Source organism: Gymnodraco acuticeps, unplaced genomic scaffold (genome assembly GCF_902827175.1).
Source record: "Gymnodraco acuticeps unplaced genomic scaffold, fGymAcu1.1, whole genome shotgun sequence".
Lineage (NCBI taxonomy): Eukaryota > Metazoa > Chordata > Actinopteri > Perciformes > Bathydraconidae > Gymnodraco > Gymnodraco acuticeps.
This window is the reverse complement of record NW_022990021.1, coordinates 3666498-3694311: the sequence shown is the minus strand read 5'-3', so window position 1 is coordinate 3694311 and position 27814 is coordinate 3666498. Positions and strand designations below refer to the sequence as shown.

General features: G+C 40.2%; 4 protein-coding genes across 9 annotated transcripts in view; 1 reads left to right on the top strand and 3 right to left on the bottom strand.

Annotated features, from left to right (window-relative positions):
• The window catches only part of LOC117544656 (rho GTPase-activating protein 21-like), a 113246-nt gene extending 111449 nt beyond the window's left edge, over positions 1 to 1797 (bottom strand). The window contains exons 1-2 of the mRNA XM_034213911.1: positions 1399 to 1797; positions 221 to 448 (exon numbers count right to left, since the gene is read on the bottom strand). Of these exons, the coding sequence (XP_034069802.1) occupies positions 221 to 298 (78 nt within the window). The 5' untranslated portion in view covers positions 299 to 448; positions 1399 to 1797. The remainder of the gene's footprint in view (positions 1 to 220; positions 449 to 1398) is intronic.
• Positions 1798 to 6222: 4425 nt separating this feature from the next.
• On the bottom strand, positions 6223 to 20578 carry prtfdc1a (phosphoribosyl transferase domain containing 1a). 3 transcript variants are annotated; one of them, XM_034214085.1, is made up of 11 exons: positions 20465 to 20578; positions 20175 to 20246; positions 19688 to 19794; positions 19402 to 19588; positions 17424 to 17489; positions 15350 to 15367; positions 14615 to 14697; positions 8969 to 9015; positions 8364 to 8440; positions 6940 to 6990; positions 6223 to 6707 (listed from the first exon to the last, which is right to left on the bottom strand). In XM_034214085.1, the coding sequence occupies exons 2-10, from the start codon at positions 20205 to 20207 to the stop codon at positions 6943 to 6945; spliced, it is 666 nt and encodes a 221-aa protein (XP_034069976.1). In that variant the 5' UTR covers positions 20208 to 20246; positions 20465 to 20578; the 3' UTR covers positions 6223 to 6707; positions 6940 to 6942. The 3 variants fall into 3 exon arrangements, with proteins under 3 accessions (XP_034069976.1, XP_034069975.1, XP_034069977.1); XM_034214084.1 differs by having other exon boundaries at positions 6223 to 6712; positions 20465 to 20577; XM_034214086.1 differs by lacking the exon at positions 6940 to 6990 and having other exon boundaries at positions 6223 to 6712.
• Positions 20579 to 20693: 115 nt separating this feature from the next.
• The window catches only part of enkur (enkurin, TRPC channel interacting protein), a 28655-nt gene continuing 21534 nt past the window's right edge, over positions 20694 to 27814 (bottom strand). For 2 of the 4 annotated variants that reach the window (XM_034214082.1, XM_034214083.1), the window contains exons 2-5: positions 22441 to 22586; positions 22131 to 22348; positions 21834 to 21980; positions 20694 to 21462 (exon numbers count right to left, since the gene is read on the bottom strand). In XM_034214082.1, coding sequence (XP_034069973.1) covers positions 21289 to 21462; positions 21834 to 21980; positions 22131 to 22348; positions 22441 to 22582 — 681 coding nt within the window. In that variant the 5' untranslated portion in view covers positions 22583 to 22586 and the 3' untranslated portion in view covers positions 20694 to 21288. The other 2 variants (XM_034214080.1, XM_034214081.1) reach the window with 2 other exon arrangements.
• Positions 23677 to 27400, top strand: LOC117544727 (threonine synthase-like 1). The gene is made up of 3 exons (XM_034214079.1): positions 23677 to 23814; positions 23976 to 25358; positions 26357 to 27400. The coding sequence occupies exons 2-3, from the start codon at positions 24006 to 24008 to the stop codon at positions 27158 to 27160; spliced, it is 2157 nt and encodes a 718-aa protein (XP_034069970.1). The 5' UTR covers positions 23677 to 23814; positions 23976 to 24005; the 3' UTR covers positions 27161 to 27400.

Sequence of the window (27814 nt, the reverse complement as noted above, 5' to 3'; positions counted from 1 at the left end):
GTAGCATAAAGCTGCTGTTGTGTCAAAAATAGATGTTCCAAACGGATTCTGGCACAACATTTCCGGATCATAACTCCTCTGCTACACTGCTAAAGTTCACACAATTAAATATGTCAGCAGATAACTGTGAAATACCACAACAGTCAACACTTTGCCAGAGCTGTAAGCAAGCACACCTATAATACAAACAAAACAGACACATTTCTATCCAAATTCCTACCTCGCAAGACGGAGTTACGGCTGTTTGTTTACTCTCTTCATTGTCCTTTGGTGAATCACTCCAACGTGCAGCCATCATTTCATTTTGAACCGCAGAGGAGGAAGAAGTCCTTTAGAGACCACATTGAGGTGAGGAGGATGAAGCCAAACAAAAGAAAAAGAAAAAGGAAGAGGAAAAAGATCCTAATCCACACCGTCCGCCTTCTTCATGTCCATCAGTGGAGGAAATCTAAACACAGAGAACATGAGTTAGTGAAGTGCAGACATTGGCACACTGTCCTGTCCCATGAAGGTCCCAGTGCCAAATATAACAGCTATTTTAAGGGGTTTTACCAGGACTATGAGGCTAGGCATCCAAGTGTAGCTACAAATCAGCACCATTAAGTACAAGAGACAGAAGAAGATAAACTCAAATGTATTTCTGAAAAATTCTATAGCCATTAAATGTCCCATGGAAGCTCCAATGATTAGCCAGGTCAACAAAGGATGGTCAAACATCTTAACTCTGACATCTTACTTACTCTAAAAGAAGAATGCTGTTAAGACATAATAACAAATGTACAACTATCTAAAAAGCCTGAATGCTGATGTTAAGGTCATTATAGAGACTAAACAGGAATATTATGCTGGTCTTTTTCAGGTGGTCAAACAAGCCTGAAGGGTTTAACTAAAAATCAATTGAATGGTCAACATTCACTTAATCTATTTAATTAATTGACAGTGGATCTGCCTTAATGCGTTTAATGGCAGGTGGATAGTAGAGGGTTTTTTTCGGGGTTTTTTTTGCAATCCTTTTGATAAAAAAATGACCCACGAGTGACACCTCTGTAACATTATTTAAACACTGTGAGGAAGAAACGCGACGTGCATGTCAAATACAAGCGGAATTCATAGCTCTCTGAGGGGGAGAGCGCACATTAGGATAACGGTGTAAAATCCCCACACCAGCCATCATGAATTAAGCCATACGCCAAATATAAACCGCCAGCATTTGATGTTTCATTATGCACTATTACGACATGACACACACAATCCAAAACCGACTAATTTTCACTATTTGTTTTGCAAGAAACCCCTCTTGTCGCTGTTACTAGGGGTTGCTGTTGCCGATGATAGCTAAACAGGCGGACGACAGGTTGTTGCTGGGGTTATAATTGTGAATAACATAAGAAACCCTACCTGTTACAAAAGCAGAAAACTACTCCACAAAAACAACACATTGTCCATGTTGCTAGGAAGAGAAGGGTGCTCCGCTGAGAGCCTCGGTCGATCCAAAGATGGGTCAAAAAGGCTCTCAAGAGATTACAGAGCGGGATATTCGGTCTCCTTTTAGAGCCACACTGACTGACCGCTGAGGCTCACTACCTGTTAGGAAAAACACGCTGGAAAACACGGTAAACGCCCTTCAGTGTGCATGTCTTCGTCACTGGGACCCGATAAAAAATACACCTCTTGTGTTCATTATTTTCCCATCATTCCCAATCCTTACCACGAAGCTTAAATAGTCAAAATATAAACAAAAAGTAACATGTACTCCTACGTGGTCCCGGTTGGCGGCGCGACAATCTGTATATAGATTGACAAACCTCCCGACTCTGGTCAAGCACCGCCCCTCCACTTGCCCTCTCGAAAGGAGTCGTCAAATCAGATGAGCGGATTAAATTTGGAATTTTGAAGCGGGCCAATTGGAGGCGTTGTTACATAACAATTTCAATAAAGGGCTGGTCCATTCTAAGGATCCTTGGTCCATTCTTGTCAGTGGCTACAATTCACTTTGTAAGAACTTTGTCTTTTATGTTATTTTCAGTGTTGAAAGGTCGTCAGTTAAAATGGTTACATTTACTCTCAGAACCTTTTATTTATTTTTATAATAACATTTCATATGATAATATAATATTGTGTTTATTAATCAACATTGTTCTAGATGAAAATGCCTAAAACTATGCAAAATAGGGTGGTCAAATTTGAAATTGGAACGCTGCTTACATTATATTAATCCATTACTTTGACATGTATGACAATGTAATACACCTCTTAAATGGACTGCTCTGCATCATGAGCACTTTACCATTTTTAATATTTAATTTTGTCTGCTAATATGTGTGTACTTTTACTCTTTTTCAAAGTTTGGTACTTTATTTAAATACTTTATTTTGGGCTATATTTCTAGTCCACTTCCTTTTAAGGGAGAACTATTTAATTGTTGTAATCTCCTATAATAAATGAACACCCTATTATATACATTCAATAAATGAATAGTCTACTTTTACTTTTCATAACGTAACTATGGATTTTGAATGTAAGTGTAGAACTATAATATTCCTGAAAACTCATATTTTCTTCTACCACTGATGGAATAGGATCAAGCATCCTTAAAGACACACTTTTCCCTTAGAGAGTGCATTTCAATAATCAGCTATAGCCCTCAGCTGATACACTTTGTTCCATCATTAAGCCTGTTAGACCTTTAAAGTGAGCAAAGGAAATCACAGGGACGTCGTTGTGAGGGAAGAGGAAACGCCCCGAGGCATCACACATATGCTGAACTCTGCAATTTCCTATCATTCAACTGGTGAAACATGTTTGCCCATCCATTAACAACTGTAACAGCAGTGTCCTTAACTATATTATGGTGACATGTAGGGCATGGCAGCCACATGGGACTCCTCAGAGCATGACAAAAAAAAGTCCGCACAGCTGATCCTGAGAAGACAAAGGCTGACAGTGTTCTGTTTGCTGGCTACTCCAGCAGCACAATGGAAGATAGGACAATAGGACTCTTTTGACCCACACTGTGGCGAGGTTTCCCTGGTTTCAGAGAGAAGCTATTGTCTAAAGAGCTGGTGCACCCTCACCCAGACAAAGGAGAACTTAAACTGATGTAAGTGGGACTCTTCATTATGTGATGGCAAACATGGGTTTCATTTTCACTTAATACAATTTGTTTTATCAAACTCAAATGTTAAGCAAGATGTTATTGATCACATAAAGTGTGATTCCACCACAACAACATTATGGTTAGTTTAGTTTCCCAGCAATATAACATATGGATGGTGTCGTGTTGTCCTTAAAAAAAAACTCATAATCTGTACCTTTCTCGATAACATGTGTGTGTGAAAATTCACAAGCAAACTATACAAATGTTTTACGGGTTTACCATCTCAAGAGCCAGCAGTGATTGTGTTTGTGTTACTTTTCCAGAAAGGCAGTTGGCCCACTTACTACAATGCAAGTACAATCTCCTCTGTGCAGAGCTCGAGACAGCGTGCAGTGCTGTTTTTATGAATGGCAAAGTGAGGAGAGAGGATTTCAGATCAATGAGCGGTGAATATAACTCACTGATGTTCTGAATTCTGAATGACTATAGTTTAAGTTGCTGTTGTGTTACTTTATATACTGTATTTTCTATATGTTTTACTTTCTGAATCATGCTTGTATCTTTATTTCACTCTTTTCGATTCACATTTTTCTAATATTTGAAAAATTGTTGAAACAATTGTATGGCTATTCACAGATTAATTTTTGTAATACCGAATATATAGTTAAAAAGCCAGAAGTACTCAAACATTCTTGCAGAAGAAAGAATACGAGTTCTCACCGCAGCAAAATGTTTGGCTGGATTAAGGCATCACATGAAGCCTTTGAAGAGTTCAAAGCCCAGCACTGTTTGAATTAAGACAGGTGGAAACAACTGCAGCACATAATGCTTGTATGATCCAGATTTTCAACACTATTTCATGTAAAACACCCAAGACAGTATACAGTGTAGGATGTATAGAGGATGAGGACTACTCCACATGTTGTATAAGGGGATCTGGCACTGAGTTTGATGACTGGATGAAACCCAGCAGCAGTCAATCTATCAAGCCCTCTGGCCAGTCAGTCTCCAATTGGAACACAATGAACACTGGAGAGAATGTTCTTTCTATTTGTGTACCAAGATGTGTCAGTGAAGCAGTGTATATTATGTTCAAAACTTGGAATATCATCATTTAGCTATTGCTAGTTACATGATGATCAAATACATGTTCTAAATGAAGGCATGTTCATTCATATTACAAATTCATCCGAAGCACACAAAGAGTTCTATATAGCTTTGACACTGAAGAGATTACATCTCTCTGAAAGAAGTTATACAGTTTCTTATTTCCTTTTTAAGAAAATAGTTGGATGAGAAGAAGCATTGAGAGATCAAGCGTAGCCTAGCATAAATAACAGAAACAGGGGGAAACAGCCATATCGAGTCTGCCCATAGTAAAACCACACTGCCTCTTGTAGGCTGTTTAAAGTATGCATGGAAATATTTGCTAGATTTGGAAAAAAAGCGAGTTGGATTAAAATGGCTGACTACCTCCAATAAATACAACAATCAAAATGTACAGATCAGGAGGTTGTTGTGCCAGGCTAACTGATATCCTTGATCCTGTCTTTATGCTAAGCTAAGCTCACCCCCCCGGCTGTAGCCAATTTAGCATATTTCCTAAAATTGTCAAACTACTCTGTTTAGAGGCCGAACAATAAAGCAAAGTTTTGAAAGTAAACATGCTGTTGCGCTGGTGATGTGAAATAAAACCCCTCTGCTTTGTCTCTAACCACAGGCTTCATATGTCAAATGCATGAATGTGTGGCCATTGAAATGTACAATTCCCGTTTTGTTCCTTTTGTGCTGAGTGCAGTTTACCTGTAGCCTACTTTCTGCGGTCGGATCCATCCTCAGTTCCCCTGACAGAGCGCCACAATGCCGCAGCATGTGAAACCTGCTCTGCTTTTTGTCCCATCTCGCTTTCACCAAACCTTGCATCAAGGTGAAAGACAATGGCCTCTGGGTTCCCAGGGCAGTGTGGGGGGCATCAGTGCTGGGATAAGTTAACCACTACTGCCAAGTACTGATGCTTTATGATAAGGACACACAGCCGGAGGTACAATGGGGTTCTTTGTGGCTAAAGCTGCACAGATAACACCCAGACCAAAAGTAGTTTCTTTCCGCTTATCTCCCTCTTCTGCACCTTAGGGGTCAAAGACAAGTTATAAAACATGATTGAATTTAGGGATCCTCTAAGTGTAGGCTATTAGTGAAGGTGTTGTTTACTACTCCAGACCTCGAGCCTGAGAGTAGTTTGAAAGCACAACATGGAATCCGAGTGCTCTGAACTTCACAGAACTCTCTTTTGTTTGCAGACTCTCATATTATCCCCATAGCAACTCATTTATCAGGTCATTTAACCTAGAGAGGCCTTGTAGCTGGAGCTGGACCATTATATTTGGCTTAGAACAAGTTGACGAAAAGACTCGGTTTACGAGTATTTATAAAACATAAAAGTTAGGAAATAATGTGAAACATTGTTGTAACCTTAGCCATTAGTCATGTCAAACCTAGGTGGTCTGCACATGGAGCAGTGAGGAGTCTCAGGGTTAAGACAAACTTTGATTACGCACCATCTTTCATAATGAAAAGCCCACAAACATATTAGAACTATACTTGTGTGTGCATCAGTTCCTGACACATGATGTGACTGCTGTTTGTAGTTTCAGGTGATTAAGAATCAAGAGTGCGTAGCCACTTGATACAAATCCCAGAGTGCACGCTGTCTGATGTGAAGCATGTCCTGGTCGGTCTGTCGACATGCACAATTGACTCTTAGTCACACCGACGATGCTACAAAACACACAAAATACCTCTCTGTGTTTGTGTGTGTGTGTGTGTGTGTGTGTGTGTGTGTGTGTGTGTGTGTGTGTGTGTGTGTGTGTGTGTGTGTGTGTGTGGTTCACAGCACTGCAGGTTTTTAAAAAAACATTTAGACGATTTTCTTCTATTGAATTTGGACATCGTGAGAGCACAGATAACTGCTTCAGTTCGCCGTTGAAAACATAGATCTTATCATTTCACAGCAAGGTAAAGCAATGAAAGAAATACACGTTTTGCAGATGAACTTCGTTCCTGTTGTTTATTTCAAAATCTTAGTTTAAATGTTGAACATTTTCACCCTTTATATCAAGGGCTAAGAGTTCAATTGCAACAATACACTGTTTTCTTATTAAATAATGGAGGTTTGAATACATTTGAAAAAAGTTGTTTCTATTTGTCTTTTTCTCGCTGGAGCAGTTTGTATTTGTAATTTATAACATAACTCAACGTCTAGATGTCAATTTTAATGACTGACTACTTCTATGGTTATGAGATTGCTTTTCTTTTGATATACAGACTCCAGGTTTGATTTCAGGTGGCATTGTTTTGCCACTGAATTTGTTGAATTCACATGTATTTGGTTGGGATTCCCATTAAGGCCTGATTTAAGTTGGGGACAAATAGACACAGCGTGGTGAGGAGACACTGTTCTTCCTGCCTGCTGCACCCACTGTATGTTTCCATGAGTCAGAGTGGGCGTCATCTGGGCATGGGGATGCCAGCGTCCATAAGCTCTGTCCATCTGTCACCAACAGTCCTCTCCCGGTTGCCAGGATTTCTTTCTTTCATTCATCCATGTATCCTTTTCTTTGTTCCCGAGTGCATCACAGCAAAATACAAGAAAGGAAGAGGATAAGTTTAAATCACATTTAGAGAAATTATTTCAACATTAATAGAAATACTTTTCTTCAACAAATTGCAAATGTAAACAAAACAGTGCAAATCATTTAGAGAGGGTAATAAAAATGAATCTTTACTCATTGCTGAAGAAGGGAGTCAAACCGTTAGTTGCTGCTGATATAAAAATAAATTACTTTTTAAACCTTGAACTTCATCTTTCCAGTCTTGCTGATGACACAGAGATGCTGAAAGGGAAATATGTGGGAGAGAGAAAAACGAGCATGTGGAGATTTTAAGTTTCAATCTTGCCCAAAACATTGCATGTGATGATGGCAAGATATTTGTTTAAGATCACCCTGACCTATATGAAATTCTAGTATGTCCTAAGAGTCTCAAAATGCCATTTACTCAACGCAATAATTTGAAAGTAAGGTAGGTAATCTACAAAGATAGGACACATTCATTAATCTAACTTAGGGCGTCCCAGGGGTTCAACTCATATTTCTGTGTAGGATGAGGACAGATAAGAGGGGAAGCTTTAACTCTACCTGATAATGAGATCCTAACCTCTGCATTCCACAGGTCACCCCCTTTCAAACTCTTAGAATGAATACCAACCCCCTCAAACACACAACCGTACACTAGTACATACAGTACTTGTAGGACACACACCCATGTGAATACACACTCACACACAAAGCTATGGGAGTCAGTGTCGGCTTAGTGTTTTACTTGAGTCAGAGGTAAAGTTGAGGCCACGTCTTTACAAATATAAAAATGACAAAGTTCACATAAGTTTGCACTTACTAATTTCTGACTGAGAAATCTGGCTTGAAATGAGCTGTCAGGAGTGCAATAAAGAAAACAGTATAGTAGAGCTGAGTTGCACTTAAAGCCTGTAGATGAGTAAGCTTTCGTTAAAGCAACAGTGAGGTATTCAGAAAAGAAAATAGAAAAACTGCCAACAATTCTATATATGCTTTTAGATGCAGAATGAGTATGATTTCTTTGAAGGGTGAATACATGTTAAAATAAGATAGGAAAAAGGGGGAGTTTGTCTATAGTATACTGCCAGTCGTTGAACTTATTATCAAGTTATCATAATGCCTATAAATGATCTGTATCATAACATAGGTATGGCAAAATACTTTCAATACATATTTTAAAATGCTAATGTTCAAAACATAAAGTTCAGCATTTATTTTAGTGTGTACGAAGGCTTATTTGGTCATTATTATTACTTTTATTTATTTTTCTAGGCTGTGATCTGTCTTTATAATAGTTGACTTATAGACAACATAATGTTGCAGATGGAAATGAGCTAATAGCTAAATCTGCGATATCTCACCCCGCCCCCATAAACATTTTACTGCATAATGCTTGTTTAAAAAATACTTATTTTGACCTGATGACCTCCCTACTTTAACTGACTTGAGCTTCTTTGCCTTAATGTAGTCACCTCCGGCAGAGAGGATATCTGTTTGGTTGAGTTTAGGTTCCAGGAAGAGGAGTGCATCTCTTTGAGTTGCTATGTTTACCCCCCCCACCCTCCTGTCTCTTTCATCTCTTTCTCTTAGCTCTTCAAAAGGTCATGTACTGTGTGCTGCAGTGGACTTACATTCAGGTCACGGAAGTATTCATTGTAGTCCAGAGCATAGCCCACAACAAAGTGGTTCGGGATCTCAAATCCAACATCTGTAAAGGCAAACACAGACATGTGTTTGTGTCTGAAATGGTCTTTTTTAACACCATAATTTCACAAGATTTTAATCAAATGACCCCAGCTGAAATCCAATCAGGGACATCGCCGTTATATTCTACTGGAATTAGGGAGCATTTGGATATTTTGAAGTGGCAGCAGCAAAAAACATGTAACACCTAAAAAAAGGCACAACAAAAATCAATATCAGTTTAGGTGGGCACAATATTTAGAATATTATGACCACTTTCCCAATTTGCAAAAAATAAAGTACATTTGATCTTATCTGCCATTTAAATTGACTTTTTTGCTTCAGTGATGTATATCAGAATTGACTGGAGCGGGCTTATCAGGTCACAACAGATTTTTGATAATATACACAGTAGCCTACTACTTCTCTCTTTACCAAGTAACAACATTTGCATAGCAACAACTTATATAAAAAGTGGGAAAAACATGCAACAGATTCTCTGTAACTGAGTGGCGTACATATCAGACACAGTAAACTGAGCAGAGGTACTCACAGTCTGTCAGACTTTCAGCCATGTTAGGAACCCTCTTCACCAACAGACTGAAACACATGAAATATAAACTTCATTTCCAAACTCTACAACTCACGTTTACTGTAACTAATCAGGACCCAAGACATTGTACACAAGTAATAACAACTTTCAGGTTCTTCAATTGCTACTTTATATTTCTAATGTATTACATTTTGCATGCAAATCATGTGCCACTATATTTATTTGCTAGCTTTAGTGGCTACATCTTTTTTGATTTAATAAAAGATACAAAGTATATATGAACAAATGAATCATGACTTATTTTGTATAGGATAAGCTACCCAGCAGTAATACAACAATTCAAATAAACCTAATTGTTACCAAGTTAGCACTGAAGGCATATTCATTCAATAATAATTATAATGTAATAAGTCATTGGCCATTCTGCATAATGAATACTTTCTACTTTTGGTATGTTTTGAGGCAAAATTATATATATATATATATATATATATATATATATATATATATATATATATATTAGTGCTGTCAAAATTATCGCGTTAACGGCGGTAATTAATTTTTTGAATTAATTGCGTTAAAATATTTAACGCATTTAACGCATGTGCAGAATGGCCCGCCCCATACGTGCCACCAGTGGCAGCGCCAGGGTATGGCTGGGGTAGGCTACACCAGAAATGGCTTAGCCCCACCATGAAAAATGATGTTAAAGTAAGCAAAATAAAGTCTGCCAACTCGCGCGTAGTAAATTGCACAGACAGCAGTTAGTAAGATTGATTTCAGTAGCCACGGTTTTGAAAACTTTTGTCACGTAGTGATCGTCTTCTCAATAGAACATCTTTGATAACGGCGTGGTGTTGTTGCAGGAAGTCCCGACGGAGAATACTTTTGCTGTAGTACAGGGGTGCACATAACTGGTACGCAGGTTATGTGCGTAATCTCTCTGAAATGCGTACCATCACTTGTGTCACAAAGCGCATTTGCGTACCGACGTACTTGTGAAGCTTTTCCAGAAGGCGGTTAGATCACCGGACGACAGAGTCGGTCTCCGTGTGCACAGACAGGGCTGCTGTTAACGTCCCCCCCCCCCCCCCCCCCCTTCACTGGAGAACTGCGCTAAAACAGCTGGTCACAACGTTCACACTCTGTGGTCACGAAGTACTCCACTAGCCGCCGCCGCCCCCCCTCTGTCGACTTTCCTGAAGTACTCCCCCGTTGATAGAAATCAACACGTAATGAATTAAGACCCCACGGTTTGATGATTGATAGGTGTGTGGGCAGTGCTTGAATTGGAATGAAAAAGGTGCCAGTACTCTAAAATCAGCAACTTTTTCAAGTCAATTTTATATATATAGCCCACAAACAAGAATTTGGCTACTATAATGCTGGTGGGTTTGTCTCTTTACTACTGTATATTTTAGAAAGGTTCACTGTACTTAAAAATGTTTATGATAGGCAGCGGATATGGCTAAAGCTCAGTAAGGTCAATATTAACTGAAAATATAGCAATCAAAGTCTAGATCTTCTGCTGAAGACACATGAAGCAGAGACCTTTCAGGTGAGAGCCCCTCTGGTGGTGTTCAACATTAATGACAAGGAAACAAAGCTCTGGTCAGAAGCATTTTTATAAAAAGCTTTAACAAAATTAAGTATTTCTGTACATTTTGAATGCAATCTAACTTTCCAACTCAGAAAACGAAAAACGAAAAAGTGCCAAAAGTCTTCTCACATGGCTGAGCTGCTTTGCAATATACTTCACCACTGAAGAATACAAATATGTATAAAGTAAACTATGATGCAATCTAACTTTCCAACTCAGAAAAATGATAAAGAGCATGAACAAAGAACATGTAAAAACAAATGCAAAATTTGCACAATCTAAAATGAGAAACTGTAACTGCAAGTAACAAAGTCTGAGCCATGGTAAAGAGTTACATTGAACACCAAGCTGATCAGATAACTCCCTGGTTGGTCTGAAGTCCTTCTATCTCCAGGATCTGTACAAATCGGCACATTATGCCAAAAGTCTTCTCACTGGGTGAGCTGCTTTGCAATATACTTCACATTGTTAGAAAAGGCTCCAGAAGGCCTTGGGGACATCAGTATCAGGGGCTGGAGCTGGACAGGCTCTTTCATCAGCACTTCTCCTTCCCTTTGCCAGCCAGGACCTCACATACTGTTCCGGATTGAACTGTCCTAGTGATGGTCCATTACATTTAATGAAAACCAGGCTGGACAGTCGGCTGACAGAGAGAGCATTCCTTTTTGCAGTAAGGATATCGTTCATGCAGCTGAATGCCCGCTCACACTCACTAGTGGAGACAGCGATGGTTCGGACTGCTTTCAGTAGAGGCTCCATGGCAGCAGGTGTACGGGATGCCCTGGTTTCCTTGTATTCGCGAAAGCCCTGAACAGTCTCTCTTCTGTCCACTTTCAGCACTTCGCACACACGTAGCACCTCTACGTCCCCATACTGTACGTCTAACTCCTCTTCAGGCCAACTTCCAGGATGGATAACTTTCATGTCCTGGATTAGCTGATTGTCCCGGGCCTCCCGGCCATGTAATGGGATTTCTCTTATGCTGACATGAGAGGAGGTTGTGGAAGTCATTCTGTGTCTCAGATTCTCTACCATACTGCGGAAAAACTGACCTGCATGAATCTGTACAAGCCTGCCATTCTCACGCAGGGCAATACCCTTGAAGGACTTCTCAGCTAGAGCTGTATGAACTGTAGTCATGTGTGGGCCAGGCATGGTGACCATGGATTCAAAAACTCGTATTTCTCGAGTTAAGAGCCTATCTGCTGTAGGCAGTGTCATCTCTCTTTTTTGGAGTTGCCGAGAGAGGTCGCTGAGCTCTGTGAGCGCATCGTACATCAGTCCCAGATTGCTGACAAACGTTGCAGATGTGAGCACATCATCCAGGCCCTTGTACTTTGCTCTGTCTCTGGAATCCCTGCTCGTGTCGTTTGCAGCATTTGTGAAGTGATCATGAAGCACTCGGTAGTTTTCCCAGACTGCTCTGACGCTCCTTTCACTTGAAGCCACCCAGCGGATGGACAAAACACGCCCTATCACCAGGAGACGCTGTCCGACTGCTTGCGCACACTGCGCTAACTGCCTCTGATTTTTGGGGGAGGCATGGAACAAGGAATAGAGTTTGTCAAAAAAGATCTGGAAATGATTGAGCCCTGAGACCTCCTTGACCACATCCCCAACTGCCAGCTCTAGACGATGATTGGAGCAGTGCCACACAAACAGGCTTGGGAATTTACTACACAACTGGGTAGCAACGCCTGTTCTCTTCCCTAGCATGACTGAAGCCCCATCACATGCAAAAGAAACGAAACACTGACCTAAAAAGTCCTCGTTAAAATCTCTTCCAAGACACTCCATTAACGCCTTTGTGATGTCATCAGCCGTTGTTCCATCCAACTCGATCAGCTCCCAAAAAAACGTTTCGGGCTCAGCATCAGCTAATGCTGAGCGTAGACACACAACAAGCACCGTTTTACCACTAATAGTGGTAGATTCATCGACCAAAACACAGAGTTTTCTTTGGTTTTCTGTAATGTCTTTTGCCATTTTTTTCTTCAGCTCATGAGCTATGTGATCGATGATTTCGCCACAGGTTTTATTGGAGTGCAAAACCCTGCCCACGTTCAGCCCATTCAGTTTCTGTACATTCAAATCAATTGGCATGTCTGTGAATGGCCGGCAATGTTTGCCAATTTTATATGCCGTTCGAAAAACTCTGATAGTGGTGTCTAATTCAGATTTATGCATAGACTGCACTTGATGTTGAATAGTTTCACGTGAAGCAGATGTAAGGATGTCAGCAGCTTTTACATGGGCTTGTGATTCTTTATGTTCTTTGATTTTTTTTTCTCAGGCTAGCTTGTTGTTTGCCCTTGTCAACACCGAAATGAGACACTGCACACTCACCCCATTCAGTTGACAGTTTCAGTCCTTGTCCAGTGTGTATTCCCAAAGATTTGACATCTCTGCATATCCGACATCCTAGCTTCTTATCTTTAAGAAGGAGCCATGCATTGGTCTTGCAAAAATATTGCACCTGGTCCGTTGTCCAGCAGTCAGGTGCATCGCTTTGCCCGGTGTTGGTGGTGGCAGTTGCGCCAGCAGCAGCTAACGTTAGAGGCTCTGGAGGAGGCGGCGGAGCTAGTGCTAATGCTAATGCACTAGAATTTGGAGCAGGAGGATCAACCAAAGAAAGCTCCCCATCAGACACAATTTCCAACACAGGCACAGCATTCTCTGTATTTGAAGTTTCTTCCGGCGACAACCGCTGTCTTTTTGCACTTTTATTAATCCACGCTAACATTTAAAAAATGCTAATTTGTGACGTGACTTGCTTTCCTTCTCTCGGGGGCGTGCCTGCTCTGTTCTATCACTCTACATAGCCACCCACTGGGTGGGAGTTGCACTGCATAAACACAACACACGTGCATCTAGGTATGTAAATTGTAAAGCATTAAAACATGGTTTTACTAACAGTTTTCAGTATGTTGTTACTTCGGCATTATTATTATTATTATTTTGAAACGTGTATTACTATTAAATCACGGTCAAATAGGTTAATTTTGACATAGTCGTTTCCACCACAGTATTTACATGGAGAAGATAAGCCCCGCCCCCTCTCCAGCACGTTCTGTTTGAATGACAGGAGTAAACAGCTGACAGCCGCTGTGAAACTCCAGCGGTTAGAGAGATGAGAATGTCCGTTCGGCACCTCATGACGCATCTACTGAGTACCGGGCGGCTGTATATATATATATGGATGTATAATAAGAACGGCGGGAGAGTGTTGAGTACTGGCACGGTGCATGAGTACCGGAGTACCGCCAGCATGCCGGTACTGAGCAAGAAGTGCCGGTACTCCATGGGTCAGAACCAGAAGTGCCGGTACTGCGTACCGGTGAGTACCGGCCCAATTCCAGCACGCATTTTTCTGCGTGTCAAAATGAAAGACAACCCACACAGTGTGGGTTGTCTTTCATTTTGACACGCAGAAAAATGTTATAATAAACATAGATACTGTATGTTAAATGGATATATCCGCCTTCTTTCATTTATCTTTCCATTCCCACAACAATATACATAAATAAATGGCATATTTTGGACATAGTTCGAATGGTGATTAATCATGATTAATTAATTTTTAAGCTATGATTAATCTGATTACAATTTGTAATCGTTTGACAGCCCTAATATATATATATATATATATTATATTCAGAAATGAGTGCAGGACAGAGTATTTTTTTACTGCATTATGAATAATTTAAATCAAGTAAAGTATTTATTTCATCACTGCCCAGGACTTACCTAGTATTTAAAAAGTATTATAAATTGTCTTGCTGTTCATTTAATTTCAAAGATTGAACTGTAACAAATACCAAATCTACGTATATGTACCCAACATGCTTACACTTAAAAAGTGTTAAACAAACAGTTGAGGAGATAAACTCTCAACATGACCCAGGACAGATGTTCATCTTGTTTCTGTGCATCGGAACAGACACAGGACAGGAGATAGGGACAAAGTGATATCTTCTTCTTGTGTTGTCACACACTCGGTATTTCCCTCGGTAGGGAAAACACAGATGACTGAAAAACTGGCTCACCCTGCGACCTTGACCATCTTTGGTTCAAAGGTCTCCACATGCTTCAGAAGGGCCTTCATGGTCTTTCCTGTGTCAACTATGGCCTGAGGGGAGGGAAGAGATAAAGGAAGAGGGGAGAGATGAAGAGGAGGGAGGTGGGGCTTTTGAGTGGAGAATGCTTTGAAAGGGGAGAAAACTGACAACCAAATATGTAGATTGTAGGATGAAAAACCTTTTCCAACTTTACGTTTTTACGAGATTGATTACCATACTAAAAGAAGTACATGGAGTGCATTACATTACATTACATTGCATTTAGCTGACACTTTTATCCAAAGCGACTTACAGTAAGTACATTCGACCAGGAAGATACAACGAGTGCATGTTTTACATATTATCACTTTTCCATAAGCAGAGGAACTGTAAAAGATTTCAATTACATTATTTTAAGATGCCTCCCAACTGTTTCATTGGAGTTAACAACCATTGTGATATGTGTTTTTGCTCTGAGTTCGGAACCCTTTTCAAATGAAACATGATCTCAAAGAGAGAATACTTCTTTAGTCTTTTTGTCCTTTTGTACACCAAAAACAAAAGAGGCTCTTAGAAGCACAATGGCCTCTCGATCAACACGACACCCAGAAGAAGTGCAAACAAAACATTAGCAAGGTGCACATTTGAAGGACATGCTTGATAGAATTAATTTAGTTGAAATAAAGAAACTGCTTTGCAAGTCAGAGCAGATGGAACACTCACCTCGACAATGAGCACACTCTTGGTACATGTAAAGAAAAAGAAAAAAACCATTAGTAACCTTTGGATTTTAACAGAGTTCGAGCTAAGTGAGAATAAAGGCTAGCGTGTTTGTGTGAAATGTACATTTCTTACAGATGGTGTCTAGAGCAACAATGTTGCCAGCATCTGAACAAAAACACAGCTTATTCTCTCCTCCCCAGTAATGAACATCTGTGTCTACAGTGAGCAAAAGTCACTTCTAAGTGTCCGGGTGTTGCTCACTTTCCCTGCTGCAGGGTTTCAAATGACTCCTTGTTCCCTTGGCCGGTGTATGGGGCTCTTTGTGAGACCAGTGGAGAGTATCTATGGTTTGGGGAGAGTGATCGGAGAGAATGCAGGCGCCTGGCCAATGTTCTCTCCTTCTACACCTGAACCCTGTTACACAACACTCAGGGAAAGTGGATAAGGGGACGTGTAAAAAAAACAAAAAACTCAAACATGACCGCTGCATGCTGGAGAATATAAACATACTATACGGTCAGTTGGACAACAATCGTGCATTGGCAGTCATTTTGCAGCATATACTGTAGAACCATTTAGAATCATTTATAGTTCTCTTAGGATCCATATATCATGAGTGTGGGATTGGTGTAGTTTAATCAATTAATCCTGACTATAGAAAAAGCTTTGGTATTATCCAATCATTGCTAGTGTATGAAGGCAGTAACCAAAATGCAGGCAGTAACCAAAATACAGGCAGTAACCAAAATGCCAAGTACATTAAGCTGCAGGAGGCCAATACAAAAATTGGTGATAGTGTTGTTTTTGTATTTACTTTCACATGTTCAAAATGACATAACTAACATCATGATGTTTATCAGATAGGCATATAATGACAGATTGTGACCTGATGATGGCGCTGGACGAAAGGCATAGAATCATGAAAGTTCCAACAATTCATCCAAAGTGGAAGAATGTGTGACCCATCATGACAATCTATGGTTGTTGTGACATTTCACTACATATCACCAATGTTAATCTTACGATGGTCTAAATGAAGAGTAAGGGGATAACAAAGGTACTTAGTATTCATCCTCTGGGGACCATAAAATAAATGAACGTCAGTCGATCTAATAGTTATAGCGTTATTTCATTCTGGAACAAAGTTTAGGACAACACAGACAGTCTCACATTGCCCTGTCCTAAGCTCCAATTCTAGCCTGGCTTAAAAACTGATCATAACAAAATATATTTTCATTACTTTGTGAAAATAAAGGGATGCTATTAGTGTATCCACTGTCAAGCATGAAGATGTCAATATCACCTCCCTCATACCTGAAGCTGTGACTCAACAACATTTCTGAATATGACTGATGACACATGTTTCGTTTTTTGATTTGAGACTTTGTGGGAGGTTTGCTGTGATATTTTCATTCTTGTGAAGGATTGTAAGTGAGTGATTCATGTGTTCTGTGCAAGGTGGTTGTCAGCCTTTTTGTTTTTACTCCCATTGACCTTTTAAACCGCGGCTAGAATGCATCTCAGTTAAAGGAATTCAACATCAGTCTTTTTTAAGCAAACACGTGTGGGCATATTTACGCGAGCTGAGTTAGTGATCTCATGTCAGAGAAGAAGGCAGTGAGGAGGAGGGATCATTCCTACAGACTCCTCTGTCATCCATGCCAGAGCTCAAAAGGGATGAACAGTCAGTAAATCTGGCTTTTGGGAACATTCATTTCCCTAAAATTCCTAATTCATAGTTAGGCTGGTCAGGGGGTTTTAACAAAGTGACCCACATGTAGTGGGATCAAAGAGGAGAGAAAGCTTCAAAAGTGGAAGTATAGGGGAGTGATCCTGTCCAAGGGGCAATACAAACATATTTGAAACAAAACATGTTATTCTTCTGTTGATGTTATCTAAAATGTTTATTCTCAAAGGGGAACTAATGAGTCATTTCTCTTTTGTTGACCTGTAAAGGTGATTACTTTCTGAAAGTTTAACTGACAGCCCCCTCTTGAGGCTAAAGTTTCATTTAAAAGGTATCTCAAAAACAAAAAAAACACACATTTTTTTATGCACAATTCTTTATGCACACCTTTCCACGTAGGAACGACAGATCTCCACTTCCTATGATTTGCAGCTGCTCTGTTGATTGGTCATTCTGGGCAGGAAAAGATGAAAAGAGAAAGATGATGGTATTGTTACAAAGTATTTTTTTCAATATTATGCAATCATTATAAGTAATGTATATAATTGTTGTCAGTTTATTTGATTTTAGCAACACAGATTCCTTGCGCTATTGCTTGTTCCTCAAGGGGAAATTGAAGATGTATTCATTTTTTAGCCACCAGAAATTACAATGAAAATCCGGATTGAGAAATAGCATGCTTTCTCAAAGACATGTTACTCTAGTCTAGTGTTTCTCTAGAAAGAGCTGTTTGCAGCGAGAACAATGCACACAGGGAGATTAATAATACGAGACTATGAGTATACAATATTATTCTTTGCATAAACAAAGCCAGGCTCTCTGTTTCCACCGAAAGCTTTAAAGGATGACAGCTTTGAAGTTAGATTTGTGGGCCACAGATGCATCACTCAGATAAGAGGAGCAGTGACATGGACAAAATCCCAACCCTGGGGGCAGGTCACATGACTCCATCATGACCAGAGATGTTGAGATGGACTCACAGCGTCATTACTCAGACCCTTCCTCTAATAACAAAAGCTGCTTACTGCCCTGTTGTATGTTGATACCAAAAATAATGTTGCGTTTTTTTTTGTTTTTTTTCTGTTTTCTGATGTATTCATTTATTTATTAATGTAATTATGACCTAATTTACATATACGCTTCAAGCTTATTTCGAAATATGTTGTGATTTTTTATTTTATTATCTTTTTTCTATATATTGTCCTTTTATATGTTATTGTTTTTTTCAATTGTTTGTGTTTTTATCTGTTAATCTTGGTACATCATATTGTCCTAATTGTCCTTGTTGCATTGCTACTTGAATAATTGTCATGATATATCATATATTAAATGAAAATGTGTTGTGACTATGAGCAAACATCGGACATTATCGTTTGACCTCATGGTTTACCTGACCCAGCAAGTGAAAATCACTATCTATAATTCAGATAAGAATGCATTAAATCCCTTTAAGCCAATTCTGGATACATAAATAATAAAGCCTCCCCTGCGCTGAAAAAGGAGAGGAGGAATGTGACCACATGCAGAGACATGTAAATCACATCATTTTAGGTGCTCTCTGCCAAAATACACTCAAGAAAATAAGTAACTGTGGTGACAAGTGCGTAGTGAAATCATTGTAAACATCACTGTGTCATTCCCAGAGTTATTTCCTCAGTTACATTCCAGGTGTTAGACAGTGCCATAAGCTGCTTCTCTTGGCAGAAAAACAGCACCAATTAGGGTGGTGTTTTCCTGACCAGAGCTCTGCAGTGGCTCCATAATCAATCGTCCTTGAGGTGTCCTGAATGTAATCTTTCCTCACTAAATATGAACAACAGTGACACCTGGTGGCTGAGCGAGAAGTCACACAGTTACACATAAGTTGTTAAAAAGTGTCTTTAGTGCATGATGAATGTAGGGGCTTTAATTATAAGGATCATTTTGAGTATTGATTAACTTTTTATATTTATATAAACGTGTCATTCATTGTGTCGATAACATGTAAAAAAATAATGAAAAGAATAATTATTATAAATTCCCAAAGGCAATTTTGATGCCCTCAAATGCTTGTTTTGGTCACTTTTCACCCAACAAATAAATAAAAATGTTGTTTTTCTCAATTAATAATCTCTGAATTTAATAAAAAATAATTGCTAAACACACTACATTTTTGCAGCGGAGAAAAAAAAACTTTCAAATCCTTTTTTTTAAAAGCATTTTTGTTTTTTGTTACCGGTAGAGGATGTATTGGACTTGAGTAAGGGTCCAATACATCTGGGGACACAAAATAAAATGCAAAGCCTGCTGTGTAGTGTTCATATCTCAAATGTGTGTATGTGTTAATGTGTGTACCATTTATGTGTACATTATGCCATACACCTACTAGGTAGCTCTTGAGACGGATGAACTCCACCCGTGTCTCCAGGTACTTGTTGGAGTTGCGGCCGAGCACCTTGATGAACTCCACCAGGTCTGCACAGAACTTGTAGCCTCCCTTCAGGACGCACAGCACCATGATGTTGTTGTTGTCAGCAAAGTCATCCATGATGTAGTGGGCCAGACGCTCCACCCTGCAGGAGAAATGCATTCAAAAAAAATACAAATGAAGGCAAAAAACGTTTTTACAAATTACTTTGCATGGGTTTTTTTTTGTTTGGTGTATTTTTTACCTGTTCGTGATTATCCCATGTGGAATGTAAACACTCTCTATGTCTTCATGGTAGTGTTCAGGGTAAGTGAACAGGTCCAGACTATATCCTGGCCAGTCATCTTTCAGCTGGGACAGAAGAAGCACTGTTAGGCATGGAAGTAAATAACTGTAGACGTTTAAGAAACAGGAAAAAAGGGTTCAAGCAGTTGGATTTCCACTGTCTAAAGAAGTCTAGTTTTGATGGCTATTTCAATTTAGGCATTTCTGTATACATTTTGCTGTAGGATGTCATAAAGGGGAAGCTGTGAAGGTTATTCAAAAGCTTCTTATTGTTAAATGAATCCAAAAATGACTTGGGGAATTCAATTAGAGAAAAGTGAACATTGTATCTCCTAACAGCAGCTCTAAAAGCTGAGTGAATAATTACATACAATGACTCATTATCTGTTGAGATTAAAACTTGTGAATTGAAACTTTTGAATTCATGATATTAGCGTTAAACATACCACAATTCCTTTTTTCATCCCTGCGTTGTCCATTTGTAGTCGATGAAAATGTAGGATACAGGCAGCAGTGACCTTCAGGGGACATACACAGAAAGTTTACTTTCTTACACCGGACCAAATAATTAAATACTTTCCTTACTTTGAAATGTTATGGTACATGAAAGTATCTCCTGTAACTCAGAGTCACAAGTGTTTCAATTTGACCTGAAGTTACTTTCTGTCTGTGAATGTGAGCTACATTTAACTGCTAAGCCACAATAACAATCTGTTATTTCCAAAGACTTACTTACAGTTTTGTTGCCTTCCTTTCCTTCCAGCGACAATTCACAAAAACAAAGAAAGTCAAAAATAATCCGGAGACCTTCTGGCCAGTCACATGGACTGTGGGATCACGCTCGAGTCATTTGCGTAAAAGGACAGCGTTGTTGCAGTCGTGGAGAATTACAGGGATAATCAGCTGCATGTGACCGTATAACGGGCCACTGCAGGACAATGAAAACACTCGGCAAAATATACTTGGTTCAGCTTTTCATGAAGCACATTTTATTTGGGCAGATATATTTTAGTGTTTTTACAAATGACACCTTTTTCCCTAGATTTACAGAGTATTTTAGAAAGATCATTACTTCCCCTACATTGAAAAAACTGAAACTTTAATCAGATGCATTATGTCAACAGATTTCACATAACTGTACGTGGTTAGTTGAAAGCAACAAATATTAGGCAACATTAGGTTCAACTTAATAGTATTGCTTTCAACTAACCTCATACTGTTATGTGAAATCTTTTGACATAATACATTTGGTTAAAGTCAACGTTTCAGTTGTTTCAGTGTAGATGGACCTTAAAATGGCAATAGTCCAGTGAAATATCTCAATGACTGAGAAGACTGCTATTCAATGTTTTAATAATAAGTAACATATTCCCCAGAAGGTTTTTCTGAATGACAATAATTTGGGGATAGAAATTTATACATTTCATTGATTAAATGAGATATCACAAAAATATGCAAGCACAGAACTGTATTTTACTAAAGCCCATGTCATATTTGAAGGGGGGAGTATGAAAACAAACAGTGCAGCACATCTGATTTAATGAAGATTTGTATGTCCTATTAGTAACTGGGTATGTAGATGGTCTTGAACCTCTCAATGAGTTTGATGTCATTCTCTAGCTGCTTCATCGCCGTCCCTAGACTGTCCCTGCGGGCCTTCTTGGACAGGTTGTCTGTGACCAGTGACAGGCCCTGGTAGTCATGGTGCAGCTCATCCCAATTCTTCTTCAGGCCCTTCATGGTGAACACACAAAGGGAAACACATCACTGTCACAATACATTCATGTTAGTAATGCAACTGTCATGGATTAACAGCTTTTATATAGCCATCAAATCAGAAGTAATGTCTGTGTTACAGGAACAACTACAGGGGTTATTGTCAAGGATTGTGGTTAATATTGTTGTAATATTAGTATTCATTTTGCCGTGCGTGGCTAAAAAACTACATAACGAACATGCATAAGCCATTTTATCCTGACTAGTTATAGGGCTACGTAAAATAGTTTTCCTGACACGTTAAGGACATTAAATCATCAGATCAAATTCCAATACACCTCCAGTGTGAAACTGCTGATTCAGGAATGTGCAGCGATGTGTTTGTGTACCTCCAGGACGATGTGTCTCTCCTCATCCGACAGATGTTTCATGGCTCCCTGCTTCCTCTGTTCTTCCACAAACATGTCGTACTCCTCCTGAGCTCTCTGCTCTTCTTCATTGCGCTGCTGCAGATACTCAGGAACCTCTCCATAATGCTGCAAAAAGGAAACCGGGCGATAAATTAATCTAATTAAATCAGCACTCAAGGATGGATTTCATCAATAAAAGGTTTAATATACTATTTTTTTTGTATTGACTTTTTCGGTTGTTGGCTATTTTTTTATGCGATATGAATGAAAAAATACCTTTTTCTTAATGTATTTGGGGACAAGTCCTGAATTCTCAAGGAGCTGCTTGTGTCCCTTACTGGTGTCCACAGATGTAGGCTTGGGCTTCATTGGCACCGCTGTAGCTGTCTTTATAAAGTCTCTCTGGGTTTGAAAGCCCATTGGTGGGTTGTCTGTCCTTGCAGGAACAGCTGATTTCCTCATAGTGTAGCTGTTAATAACCACTTTCTGCGCCTCTGAATAAACAAATAAATATGAAGTTAAAGTATAGAATCCCTGCTTCAAGACGCACATGCACATTCTTCAAATAGTCTGTAGGAGAACTCACGTTCAGGTAATTTGAGCTCTTTTGAATGCTTCTTGAGGTATTTCTCAGGGGTTGGTACCTCTACTTTTGCTGGTCCCATCGTCCTCATTGCATCCTTGGTGGACTTTTTCTCAAGAACAACTGTCGGCCTAAATTTCGACATATACCTACAGATCCAGCAAAATAGAGAAAATTATCATTAATTGTTTGATGTCATTTAACATGAATGACATCAAACAGATTAAAGTGAGAAGTACTTTTTTGGTTAAGATATAATTGCTTTTGTTATTCATGTACTCATAAATAAAAAGTAAAATATCTATAGACTACAGTTTTATATGAAGCTTTAGACAGACAACCACATTCAAATACTTATTTTGCCTTAGTAATTTCTGTACATTCCCGAAAAAATGACCTAATGTTAGTCTATGAGCCAGATAACATGTGCTTGCCTCATTTAATCGTTTAATCGTTTGTGGCGAAATATCTAAGCTAAATACAACAAGAAGTCATTCATTGCTCTGTATGTCTACAATATTAAACACAACCTTGTTCTCTAGTTACCTTAATACAACTAGATTAATTTGAACTAGCACATTTAGGTTTATATTTTGCTCTTAAAGTAGGCTACCTTTGGGTTTTTTGCAGATGAACCTCTTCCTTTGGAATGAGATTGTAGACACTTTCTCGGGGATACACAGCTTTAGACATTTTGATGTTCTTCAAGCAGGAGAAAATACTAGTGGACTAAGGTAGTTAACTTGACCGAGCTAACGCTAGCAATACTTGGTCGAGTGAGATTTGTTTGACAACACGCTGTTGCATAGTTGCTAGGTAACTAAAGGAAGAAATGCTGCATTTCATTACAATGGTAAAGCGATCAATTGAAAATATCGGTGATACACATGTGCATTTCACCAACGTTGGTGGTTTATCATCTAGACTTCATTAACATCTAATTTTATATATAGGCTTATTATTTATAAATCTAACAACACATCTTTTTATTCTGGTACGGCACACTGAAAAACAACTTTCTGAGAAGCATTTGAATGTTGCACACATGTCACTCGTACAAGCAGATTCGTACCGAACATGCAGAACGTTTTATCGAATTTGTAATGATTTTACAAAAAATAAAACATGAAATAATTCTGTTATATAATTTTGCAACGAGACATGTGTGCGACTGTGACCAAATATCATTTATGCCGTCTCTGCTTCGACTTCTGTCAGTTATGTCCCTTCAGGCTTACCGTAGTTGTTTACTGCAGCGGTCCTGCGAGACGTGTGGTACAGCATGGTGCTTTGCCCGTACAAATACATTGTTTAGTTGACACAGAATCCACACAAACAATATTTTCCGGTTTAAAGTACGGAAAGACACCATTTCACGTGAGTCAGAGTGTTTTGCCCATGTACTATCACTTATGTTTACACGTAACATTAACTACTAGCTGGCTGTAACACAAGTCCAAGGTTAAAGCAGTGTCAAAATACGAGGTGGCCAGTTTACAACATAAATATGAATTAAAACTCCACTTTATATTTCACAGGAGAAAAGGCTGCTGTCATTTGAGTCCTCGATGGGTTTACTGAATGCACTAAGAGCTGTCAGATGCTACCTGAGTCCTCTTTCAACATCAAAATCATGGCTTTCCACCAAAGCCTCCTTGCTGGGAGACAGAAACATCCTGCTCATGGGTGCCCCTGGAGCAGGGAAGACCACAGTGGGCAGGATAGTGGCCCACAGGCTGGGACTGCCTGTCATCGACGTCGATGACGATGTCTTGGAGAAGTCATGGAAGATGCCTGTAGCTGCAAAGCTGGCAGCAGTAGGCGGAGAGCGTTTCCTGGAGGAAGAAGGCGATGCTTTGTGTAACTTCTCTGCCTCAGGCTGTGTTGTTTCCCTGACAGGCTCCAACCCTCTGCACACTGCAGCGATGAAACACATCAAAGAGTCTGGACTGGTCATCTATCTGGACGTGGACAGTGAAGACATCGTACAGAGACTCACCAGGATGAAAGTGAACAGGATAGTGGGACAGGAGACTGGGACGTCCATGAGGGACATTCTGCATTACAGGAAACAGTTTTATGAGAGATGGCTTGATCTGCGGGTGCTGTGTGGAACAGGGGACACAGTGGAGGAAGTTGCAGAGAAGGTGCTGAAGGCTATGGAGAGATATCAGAACCACGCTTCGGAAACCTTTGTGTCAACCAGGGGTGACGGCGTGGAATCGAAAACACTCTTTAGTGATGTGGTAGTGGAGGGTCTAGCCACAGATGGAGGCCTCTACGTTCCCAAAAATGGCTTCCCAAACATTGATACTCGTGAATGGCTGCGACTAGTTCACATGTCATACCCAGAACGAGCATTAATTTTACTTGAAAAGTGCATACACCCATTGGATGTCCCTGCTTCGGATCTAAGAACAATGATATTTAAGGCATATGGGTCAAACTTTTCTAGTGAGGCAGTAGCACCTGTAAAACATCTCATCCACAATCAGTATATCCAGGAGCTTTTTCATGGCCCCACTGCCTCATTCAAAGACCTCGCCTTGCAGCTAATGCCACAGCTCTTCGCCTATTGCCTCCCACAGATGTGCAACTACCTTATTCTGGTAGCCACATCTGGAGACACAGGAAGTGCAGTGCTCAGTGGCTTCAGCAGGCTCAGTGGCTCTGACACACACAGGACCGGGGTGCTGGTGTTTTTCCCAGAGGAAGGCGTGAGTGAGATTCAGAAGCTTCAGATGATGAGCTTCATGGAGGGCAACGCCAGGGCCGTCAGCGTCCTGTCAGACTTTGACTTCTGTCAGAGGAGCATAAAGAGGATGTTTGGAGAGGGCGGGCTGACGGGTCACCTCGCTGTGGAGTACAACACCGTTCTTAGCACCGCAAACTCCATCAACTGGGCCCGACTGTTGCCACAGGTAGGATATTTGTATTAACGTTTTGTTTTTTTACCGGCGACATTTTAACTTAATAACTGGGAAAGATAAGGTGTTTCAAAGATGAATTCAAAGGTTTTATTGTCATATAAGCTGTGTAGAAATGGCAATTAAATTATTCTGACCTGAGCTCCTCCAACAATGCAACATATATAATAAAATACAAAATGTACTTATATAAATAAGAAGATTGCAAGATGACAAATAGGATTTGTGTCAGGTCGGTTTATCGGTGCACTTAACGGAGCTCAGGTGTTTAGCAGTCTTATCGCCTGTGGGATAAAACTGTCCCTGAGTCTGGTGGTTGGTCTGGTAACATTTCTGTTCAAGAGTTGTTTTTTTGTTTTTTTAACAAAGTATGGTGTCCTTGGGTGTCATGAAAGGCGCCTAAAAATAAAATGTATTATTATTATCTCGAGCTCACTATATTACGGAAGGGCCACATTTTTTTCACATCCCCACATTTTTTTTTTCATGTGACCCTAATCCTCTTCCAATCCGTACTATATATTCCATAAACCTTGTTGTGAGCTGTTTCATGTGTGAACTATTTTCTTTCTACCAAACTACACCCTTCAACCATATCATGGTGCAGAGGGATGTGTGCATCTTAAAGAAAATAGTTCCTATAAGAAACTGCTCCAAAGGATTAGAATTGTATTTATCTGAGAGTAACTGCGTCTTGATATCTGGAAAGAGGACTCAAGAGTTGAGTATTTCCATATTTTTGTTGCGCTTTGAGCACCAATAAACCGCGTGCCATATAGTTAAATTATATACATCTCTAACATTCAAAAAATAACACCAGAACGATCTAGATTTATAAAAAGCACTAATAATAATAATAATAATAACATGGATTTATATAGCGCCCAAGCATAGCACTAAATGATTATTATTATATATATTTTTTTTTTCAAGGACAATAAGGAGTAAAGCTTTTGCCACACATTTAAATTGACACATTCCTCCATTTGCAGGTGGTGTACCATTCCTCAGCCTATCTGGATCTATGCAGAGATGGAGTTATCAAGTTCGGGGAGCCCATTGATGTTTGCATCCCCTCTGGTAACTTTGGCAACGCCATGTCTGCTGTCTACGCTAAGCAGATGGGCATCCCGATAAGAAGAATCATCTGTGCGTCCAACCACAACCGCATCATCACCGACTTTATCACCACAGGCGAGTATGATCTCCGGGCACGGCCTCTGGCGCTATCCCACTCCCCTGCCATAGATATCCTGAAATCCTCCAACCTCGAGAGGTTTATCTTCCACGTTTCGGACGGAGACAGCCATCTTGTCAAGGAGCTGTTCACACGCCTAGACAGACAGCAGCACTTTCAAGTTCCCGAGCCTCTTCTTGGCAGGATTCAGCAGGAAGTGCTGGCTGGCTGGTGCTCTGAAGAAGACTGCTTGGCCGCCATCCAGAGTGTTCACACACACACAGGCTACCTCATGGACACACACACCGCCGTGGCTAAAGTCGTCGCTGATAGGCTGCAGGACGCTTCATGCCCCATGGTGCTTTGTTCCACCGCTCACCATGGGAAATTTGCTCCCGCTGTGTTCAAAGCATTACAAATCCAAAATATTCCGGAGGATCCTATTGAGCAGCTGAAGAAGCTTGGGTCCACTGCATCCAGACCTGGAATACACAGAGACATGATGAAGTGCCTGGAGGGAGGCAGCAGGAAGGAACACACTGTGTGTCAGGCAGAGTATGGGGCGTTAGTTGAAGAAGTGGATAACATGATACAGAGCTCCTTTTTAAAAGTTATGTAGTATTATTTTTAGCATTTGTTAATGTCCACCTTAAAGGGGACCTATTATGCTTTTTTGAGTTTATCTCCCACATCCCCTCCCTGCCTGAAACCCCTCCATTGGAATCCTTTGTTCAGTTATGTACAGTATCATATACCTCATTCACACCAACGCAACTCCGGTTCAAGCTCCGTGCTAGAGCTTTTCAGGTTCAGAACCGGTTCTTCGGTTTAGCTCCGGCTCTTTTCACACTGCCCAGAGTCCGACTGGTGCTGCGTCATTGCGTCATCGTTTGCGTCATGACGTAACCGTTTGCGTGCCTGCTTCATAAAGCCAAACCGCGCGGAAACCCCTCACAGCTGACACCGACAACAACAACAACAATGGCCGATTGTGCTCCAGCTTCCTCTGTACCTCTTCGGAAGACCAGATTCCCAGTAGGTAGCTGGTCTCTTCAGTGGACCACTGCTGCTTGTTAAGTTTCTCCATCGTTGTGTACAAACTGGATAAAACGCCGGCTTTTTGTTGTTGTTCAGGAGTTGATCCCGCCCCTGCCCCCGCCTTGACGTAAGCGTGACCTATGTGGTGCTTTTGCTCTGGCCGGACAATTTTTTGGTGCTCGAAATGAACCGGATTCCGGAGCTAAGAGGCTGCTCTGCTGCGGTGTGAACAGGA